Below are 9162 nucleotides of genomic sequence, written 5' to 3'. Positions count from 1 at the left end.
CATCTTCCAAGTGAAGTGTGACTGCTTAGGAGCAACGAAGGTCTTGCGATGCAGAGATCTTGAAATTGCTGGGCAACATGCAAATTGCCACTGCCAACGCAGCTCTCTTCAAGGAGAAGAAGGGCAACCACACGGCAAGCATTGTAAAAGCAATCTCAAATTGACAAAAAAAAAAAAGGAGAAGAAGGGCAAGCTTTGGGATAGAGAACATAAAACTGAAGGTTGTTAACCTGAATGGTGACTCCACGGTGCTAGGAGCATTGCAAACTGAAGTCAGTGCCTTAGAGAGACACACCCTGTCACTGGCCAAGGATTGCTTGCCTTCGAACAAACTAAAGAAAGAGGTATACAGCTATGTTCTTTTTGCATCTTCCTCATTTGTGTTCATGTTGGAGCATGATGCCAGTTTATTCAGCTCATTTTGCTAGACATGATTATGCTTGTTTCCCTTTAGTCCAGGACAAGAATTTGGCATGCATATATACAGCTAATTATTTCATTTCCAGTGACAAGCAGGAACAAAAACAATCACCGGTGTAATAGTAACACAGGAAAACTATCGAATAGTTTCTCGATGAATCCGAAAACAGTGTCTAACTCTAATCCAAACAAGAATCTGGGTATAGTTGTAGTACACACAAGTATCACATTGTTTGTCTAACAAAACTTCAGTCTAACACATCTCCTGTGTCTCAATCAGAGTGCAGCCCAGGACAACAGGCGACTCATCCACTTAGCGCCTCTGCTAAGCGTCGAAGAAACTCCAGCCGGGGAGCAACGGCTCGACCACCAATGACGAAGTACACAAGCTCCTGGTGGTCGTCCCGGGTGCTCTTGAAGAACTCCAGTGGGGATATCAATGTGGGCTCGTATCCCCAGCAGAAAACTAGCCCGGCTTTCTTCTGCCAGGTGCCAAGAACTGCTCCAAGGTCTTCTCCCATTACCCTCCTGTGGTCCTCGTATGTCAGCTCCCATGCCAGTGGGTCGCCCTCGCCGCTGCTCCTGGCATTCTGATAAAGCGCAGCTCCCCGTCCCTCGAACCATATCATCAGCTTGGTGGGATGTGACCTCCATGCCCCGAAGACCCTTCCCTGGCAGGGAGCAGCAACGACAGAGATCTTCTCCCATCCTTGATCAAGCTTCAGCTGCCACAGTACAACATCGGTGTTGGTGTCGGCCCGCGACGCGACACAGATGGAACCCGACAGCTGCATGAGCCCCGAGTGGAGAGCCTCAGGGGGGAGGTCCACCTTGATGCTCGTCTCCTCCTGGAGGTTGAAAACTATCAACCGCCGGATCCGGTTGTCGTGCCCGCCAGCCTCCAACATGTAGACCAGGTTGTCTAGGCAAATAGAAGGATCAAGCTCTGCGATATTGTCGGAGGGAAGGATGCTCCGTGGCTGGGTGCTTGGGTGACCGCCGAGGCTCTTGACCATTATAGACCCGTTCTGCAGCATCAAGATCTTGAAGTTCTTGGCAGATTTGCAATAGCCGAACCCACAGAACCTGTGCCTGGAATCGAATTCCATAAAGACTAGCATCACATCAATCTTTAAAGCAGGGTTGAAGATGACGCAGCCGCTAAACCTTTTGGTGACGAGATTTGAAACCTGGAGAGCGATCAATCCATTGGCAGTTCCAAAGTAGCTGTAACCGAACTTGGCGCTGAGCCCATGGCAGAAACTAGAGGATGGAGTCTCGTCACGGAAGGTGAAATTCTGACGATCCCCCATGATGATGGGATCGATGCAGTAGGCCATGTGCACGTCGCTCGCCTGTGGTTGGCGAGATTTGATCCAAAAGGAGGAACCCGATGCAGCGGCCATCAGGTTCTTGGATGCGCTTGCGTAGCGGAAGATGTCTCGCGAGGGGAGACGAGCGAACAGCTCCAGTACGAGATCCTGGGAGAGCTCCTCCTCCGATCCCTCCTCCTCCGATCTCTTTCTCTTCTTCCTCCCGGCCTCCTCCTGGACAGGTGGCTTCTTCCCTGAATCCATGGCGAAACTGGCGAAACCTAGCGGTTGTCAGCTCTGACGAGATACGAATCCCCCTGCGCGGCTGCGCCTCGTGTATTTATAAGGAATCGCAGCCACGGAAAAGGTTTTCCTTTCTTTTGTTTAGTATAGGGAATCAGAAAAGAAAAAAGTTCGGGGATACTAGCCGTAGGACTACCTATTCTTTTCCCTCCATTGCACTGCTTCCTTACCATATACCCCGTTCCTAAATATAAGTCTTTTTAGACATTTCAAATAGACTACAACATATGAATGTATGTAGACATATTTTAGAGTGTAGATTCACTCATTTTGCTCCATATGTAGTCATTTGTTGCAATCTCTAGAAATACTTATATTTAGGAACAGAGGGAGTATATACGATCCCCATGCCAATGGAAGGAGAAGGTCCGACTATCCTTCATCTCAAAAAAGTAAAAACAAATTACCTCGAGATTTCGAGACCATCAAACTATCACTATTGTCGCAAGAATGAGCCGCCGACGTTTTCTGTCGGAGTAATGGGCCACAGGTAGCCTAACCCGAGTCCCTGAGCCTTTCAAGACATTGGGCCGACTGCGCCCCACAAACGTCCAGAATGAAGTGCCGCCTTCTGGTGGCCAGCTGGCTCAAGTGGCCGGTTGCCGGAAGACGGCCAAGCTCCAGAAGACAGCACCAAGACGGGCCGACTCCAAACAGGCGGCCTCCAGAGAGGTCGGCTCCTAGCAGGTGGCCCACGGCGCCCTCAAAGTCTGCGCCCTCATTAAGAAGACAAGACATAATATGGCTACAATGTAGCCCATCACCCCCATATCCAAGGCAAGGCGCGGCCACAGTGCCCCGTACTGGCGGAGATCTCCGCACGATGCGTCACTGTTGCCACTCCGCCCTTAACGTCACTCCTGACAGGCGGAGCCCTGTTCCCACGACGGCCTGTCGGTACGGCCTACAGGCGACGGGCCCTACTAGGCAGCGAGAGCCCGTGTATTTATAAGGAATCACAGCCATGGAAAAGGTTTTTCTTTCTTTTGTTTAGTAGGGAATCAGAAAAGAAAAAAGTTCGGGGGTACTAGCCGTAGGACTACCTATTCTTTTCCATCCATTGGATTGCTTCCTTACCATATACGATCCCCATGCCGATGGAAGGAGAAGGTCCGACTATCCTCCATCTCAAAAAAGTAAAAATATGACCTCAAGATTTCGAGACCAGCGATCTATCGCTACTGCCGCAAGAATGAGCCGCTGATGTTTTCACTTGTACATGAAGTGCACTAGACAAAGGAAAGTGTCAACACCTCTTATCGGTGTTAAAAAGGAAAAACAAAGAGATCCCTTCCCTCGGCGCCTCAGTGGCGCTGGCCACCACTCCGGTGTCGGCGTCCACCCTCCCATGGCCTCGTGCATCTTGCTCTCGGCTGGCTCCTTCGCCTCGGGTTCACCCTCCCTGCCAAGGCCGTCGCTCCTGGGCACAACTTTCAGTCTCATCATCCTGGTTGGCGCCTCGGGACCAACTCGTGGCCCATGCGCCTCCACCGCGTGCAGATTGGCAATCTATGGACGGCCGGCGCCCCCGCGAACTCCCCCTCGACGGTGTCATGGATTATGGGGGTATTCATCATGTCGGCCTTTCATTAATGGGCCGGGCCGAGGACCACAGACAACTGAAGAATGGGCCACGTAAGTTATGGCCCTCAGTGTACTCAAGATGGAATGCTTACTTTGCATACACTTCAAGGCATATTCAAATATTCAGCATGTTTATGTCTAGATGCAACCGACCATGTGTAACCCTAGGTACCCATCGGCCCCTATACAAGCCGAGGGTTTAGGTATGTAGATGCAAGTTAGATTCATTCATGCGATCTTGAGGTAGATCATCCTGTACTTTGTACCCCATCCACAATTAATACAATACAAGCAAGACGTAGAGTTTTATCTCTTCGAGAGGGCCCGAACCTGGTTAAATACCATGTCTCTCTACTTCCTGTTATCATCAAGCCGATATCACCAGCTTAGGACCCCCTATCCGAGATCTGCCGCATTTAGCTCCGACACTGGTGGCCCATGCAGGTCACTCTGTGTGGTCACGAAAGCTCGATGGCTCATCTTTGGATCGACGAAAACATTGATTATGGGAAGACGTTCTTCCCCGGGCAGCCTTTTGCCTTCGACATCATCGTGTTGCACGTCGACTCGACTGGCCAGCTAGGCCAAGTCAAGAATCTCATCCCAAGCCAAACCATCAGGTTTGGCAATCTGGAGTATGCCGCGGACTCCGGTGGTGAACTTGCTTTTTCAGGTTGGGTGTGAGACCAGACCGAGGATCTCGCCAACGCTGATGTCCTAGCACCAGGCTCAATCTTGGAGCAAGACCTTGGAGGCATCAACATCTCGGATCAACCCTCGAGCTCGGACCCTCGCATTACCTGTCGGATCAAACTTCATATCTGACCACCGGAACCCCGAAGGCCGCAACATGTGGAACCTCAGACAAACTTCAACTAAGCCCCACCTACTATCACCGCGGCCCCGACAGCCACAACCTTCCACTGGCCACCACTCCGGTGTCGTCGTCCATCCTTCAATGGCCTCGTGTGTCTTGCTCTTGTGTGAATCACCGCCGGAATCCACCAATGCGCCGTTGTGGGTGGCAAAAAAAAAGCTCGGGGATGACAAAGAACCATCGGGTCCAAGCGCTGCCTCCAACCGCGCCAATGGTGTCCGGCGTGGCCACCGCGTCTCCGGCAACGACAAGCCGCCTTCTGGCCGCACCTACCGGAGGCAAATAGTCTTGAAAGCCGACGACGATGGCATCGGCGCTCGCCGAGGCGGCAGCCAAGAAGAAGACGAAGAAGACTGCGGCGCCGGCTCTTCTAAGGCCTACGCCTCGTGCGACAACTCCGGCTGCCCCTACGGCGACTGCTCCGACGCGAGCGGCAGCCGCGGCTAGGATCTCCCCGACCATATCCTTGGGCAGCTCCGATGTATCTATCTTTTCGTAGACAGCCACATCGAGTTTCTCTTCTTCCACTATTGGATCGGGTGTTTTCTCCGTTCGGTCGGCTTGGCCAGCCCGGAAGTAATACGAAGTGAACGGGAACCTTGCGCATGCAGCGCTAACAACTTTTGACTCGAGTACAGTAGGAATAGTTTCCTTAACCTGAGTGACCAAAGGAAGAACGCTCTTGATACATTCCATTCAGAAGATCGCATTGAGTAGGTAGCTCCAGCCTGCCAGGAGCCCATCTTGAATAGTAAGTTTGGATTGCTAAGATAGGAGCAAAGCCGAACGTAAGCATCGCTACGGATCGACTGGCCCGCCCACCATCACCACCGGAACTTTCACCTTTCGGCTCAGAGAGTTAGCAACAAAAAACGTGGCCGCCAAGTGCTCGATGAAATGCCAACAAGTTAAAAACCTTGTGTCCTGTTGGAATTCGATAGTGATTGTTCGTGATCGGTAGTGATGGTTTATAGTGCTTGCTTTGACATTGTAGAGCAGAGATGAGCATGGCCGAATTTCTCGCATCGTTGGAGTCCTCGACCACCGTTGGCCTTGATGATTTCAACTATGGTGACTCATTTTTCGATCATTCGGCCACCCAATACACGCAGAGCTTATGATCATACAATACCCCTGATTCCGAGCGCTACACCTGTTTTGATGCGACCTTACCATCTTGCACCAGCTTTGAAAACTAAGTTAGAGAAGCAAATTCAAGAGATGCTCACAAGTGGAGTAATCCAGCCAAGCAACAGCCCATTGTCCTCTCCTCTGCTCATGGTTAAAAAGAAGGACGACACTTGGCGACATGTCATAGAGTACCGTCACTTAAACGCCATGTCTCAAAAATGGAAGTTTCCTATTCCAATAGTGGATGAACTACTAGACGAGCTCGCAGGTGCCAGTTGGTTTACTAAGTTGGACTTGCGCTCGGGCTACCATCAGATCCGCCTTGCTCCTGGAGAAGAGTACAAGACTGCCTTTTGAACGCACTCTGGTCATTACGAGTTCACAGTAGTGTCCTTTGGCTTGACTGGCGCTCCATTCACATTTCAGTTTGCGATGAACCATACACTTGAGTCGGGCAACAGGAAATTTGTCATTGTATTCTTCGATGATATACTAGTTTTCAGCGCCACATTTAAGGATCATCCTCGTCATCTTACAGAGGTGTTGAAACTTCTAACCGAACACCAATGGAAGGTCAAATTATCGAAGTGCACATTTGCTCAAAGGCAAGTCGGGTACCTTGGCCATATCATCAGTGGTGGGGGCGTACCTACAGATCCAAGTAAAATTTCAGCAATTGAGTGTTGGCCTACTCCTAAAAATGTCAAGGAGAACCGAGGATTCTTGGGGCTTGCCGGTTATTACAGGAAGTTTATCCGCAATTACGGGATAATATGCCGTGCTCTCACTAATTTGCTCAAGAAAGGAGTTGTGTTTTGCTGGTCTGACAGCGAGGAGCAAGCGTTTCAAGCTGTCAAACAAGCTTTGATTTCCGCTCCAGTTTTATCACTCCCAGACTTCAGCAAAACTTTTGTAGTTGAGACAGACGCGTGTGGTATTGGAATTGGCGCGGTACTTATGCAGAATGGGCATCCCCTTGCGTATGTCAGCAAATCATCGGCCCCTAGGAATCGAGCACTCTGTCTATGAAAAGGAGTATTGTAACGCCCTCGATGCGACTATATCTCCCACGTGTCGAAGCACGACTTAGAGGCATAACCACATTGAAAGCAATGTCGCAAGTGAGGTAATCTTCATAACAACCCATGTAATAAATAAGGGGAAAAGATACATAGTTGGCTTACAATCGCCATTTCACACAATACATGAATAAAGCATTACATTCATCCAAATACACTCAAGGTCTGACTACGGAACCAAAATAAAAGAAGACTACCCCAAATGCTACACAGATCCCCGATCGTCCCAACTGGACTCCACTACTAATCAACTAGAAACGGAACAACATAACAAACACGATCTTCAACTAGCTCCTCCTTGAGCTCGGTTGAGTCACCTGCACGGTAACATCGACACCTGCAAACTGGTTTTGGAAGTACCCGTGAGTCATGGGGACTCAGCAATCTCACACCCTCGCGATCAAGACTATTTAAGCTTTATGGGTAGGTAAAAGGTATGAGGTGGAGCTACAGCAAACGACTAGCATATAAGGTGGCTAACATACGCAAATGAGAGCGAGAAGAGAAGGCAAAAGCACGGTCGAACAAACTATGATCAAGAAGTGATCCTAGAACAACCTACGCCAAACATAACTCCAACACCGTGTTCACTTCCCGGACCCCATCGAGAAGAGACCGTCATGGTAACACACGCGGTTGATGCATTTTAATTAAGATAAACTTTAGGTTTTCTACAACCGGACATTAACAAATTCCCATCTGCCCATAACCGCGGGCACGGCTTTCGAAAGTTCATAACCCTGCAGGGGTGTCCCAACTTAGCCCATCACAAGTTCTCATGGTCAACGAAGGATATTCCTTCTCCCAAGACAATCCGATCAGACTCGGCATCCCAGTTACAAGACATCCTTGACAATGGTAAAACAAGTCGAGCAACACCGCCCGAATGTGCCGACAAATCCCGATAGGAGCTGCACATATCTTGTTCTCAGAGCACACTCAGATTGTCCAAACTTCCGGTAGGCCAGCCCAGAGTCGCCACTGGTGGCCATCGGCGGCTGATAAGGTGGACCAACACTTAGAGGAGCACTGGCCCCGGGGGGGGGGGGGGGGTTAAATAAAGATGACCCTCGAGTCCACGGAACCCAAGAGAAAAAGAGGCTAGGTGGCGAATAGTAAAATCAATGTTGGGCATTACTGGAGGAGTTTTATTCAAGGCGAACTGTCAAGGGGTTCTCATTATAACCCAACCGTGTAAGGAACGCAAAATCCGGGAACATAACACCGATCTGACGAAAACTAGGGTGGCAAGAGTGGAACAAAGCACCAGGCATAAGGCCGAGCCTTCCACCCTTTACCAAGTATATAGATGCATTAATTTAAACAAGAGATATTGTGATATCCCAACAAATATCCATGTTCCAACAAGGAACAAACTCCAATCTTCACCTGCAACTAACAAGGCTATAAGAGGGGCTGAGCAAAGCGGTAACATAGCCAAACAACAGTTTGCTAGGACAAGGTGGGTTAGAGGCTTGGCTTACCAATATGGAAGGCATGATAAGCAAGTGGTAGGTATCGCAGCATAGGCATAGCAAAAGAGCGAGCAACTAGCAAGCAAAGATAGAAGTGATTTCGTGGGTATGGTCATCTTGCCCGAGATCCCGCAAGGAAGAAGAACGAGTCCATGAAGAAGACAAACGGACGTAGCCAATGGATCCTCACAAACGCAACGTTACCGGATTACCGAGAAGAAGTACATCGGAAAGAAAGCAAACAACATAGTAAACAAACATCACATAAGCATGGCACTATGCGCAAACAAGTATGATGCATGTCCGGTTTAATGAGGCATGGCATGGCAAAATGCACAAACAACCCTACAAATTAAGTGGAGCACAATATGCAACTCCGTTGCATATTGACGGAACACCACATCAATTATTTAGTTCATTCTCGGTTAGGTACTCAACAATATTAAATGTTGGTTAACATGGCAAGAGGTGAAGCATAACAAAACTATACCATCTAAACAATTTAAATGGGGCCGGATATAACAAACAACAAATCCGGTAAATCCCCATATGCATTAGCAATTTAATGCGACAACAATTTTAAACATTTAAATGTTATTATCATGATGCAAATGACATGTGCAAGTTTTATGCAATATTTATGAAAAGTTGACAAGAGCATTAAGAAGCATTTGTCACCGCGGTGGAAAGAAAGGGATGCCACGGCAATGATAACGGTTCCGGTAGTTCATGGAAAAACCGGTGCAAAAGGAAAAATGACGGGAGCGTGCAAAAGATGGTGGGGTGATCCTGGATTCCGGGTCCCCACGGGTTAGCGGCAAAAGAGGAGGACCGAGCAAGAGACAACTCGGACACGGTGCAGACAACGGGTGCATCTCATACAACATGCATTCGTTCACGGACGTCGTCTCGGGGTTATACCTTCAAAGTGTGCAAACGGGACGGTTCTCGTTCGGTGCAAAGTAGAGGAAGTAGATGTT

General features: G+C 49.1%; 1 protein-coding gene across 1 annotated transcript; it reads right to left on the bottom strand.

Annotated features, from left to right (window-relative positions):
• Positions 1-680: 680 nt before the first annotated feature.
• Positions 681-2018, bottom strand: LOC123102275 (uncharacterized). The gene has a single exon (XM_044523570.1). It carries the CDS (start codon positions 1995-1997, stop codon positions 726-728), a length of 1272 nt encoding a protein of 423 aa, XP_044379505.1. The 5' UTR covers positions 1998-2018; the 3' UTR covers positions 681-725.
• Between the last annotated feature and the right edge of the window lie 7144 nt (positions 2019-9162).

The sequence above is a fragment of the Triticum aestivum genome, chromosome 5A (genome assembly GCF_018294505.1).
Source record: "Triticum aestivum cultivar Chinese Spring chromosome 5A, IWGSC CS RefSeq v2.1, whole genome shotgun sequence".
NCBI lineage: Eukaryota > Viridiplantae > Streptophyta > Magnoliopsida > Poales > Poaceae > Triticum > Triticum aestivum.
This window is presented reverse-complemented; position numbering and strand designations above follow the sequence as displayed.

Excerpts from the sequence above, each read along its gene's own strand:
- LOC123102275 (XM_044523570.1), bottom strand. The coding sequence starts at position 1,997 with ATGGATTCAGGGAAGAAGCCACCTGTCCAGGAGGAGGCCGGGAGGAAG.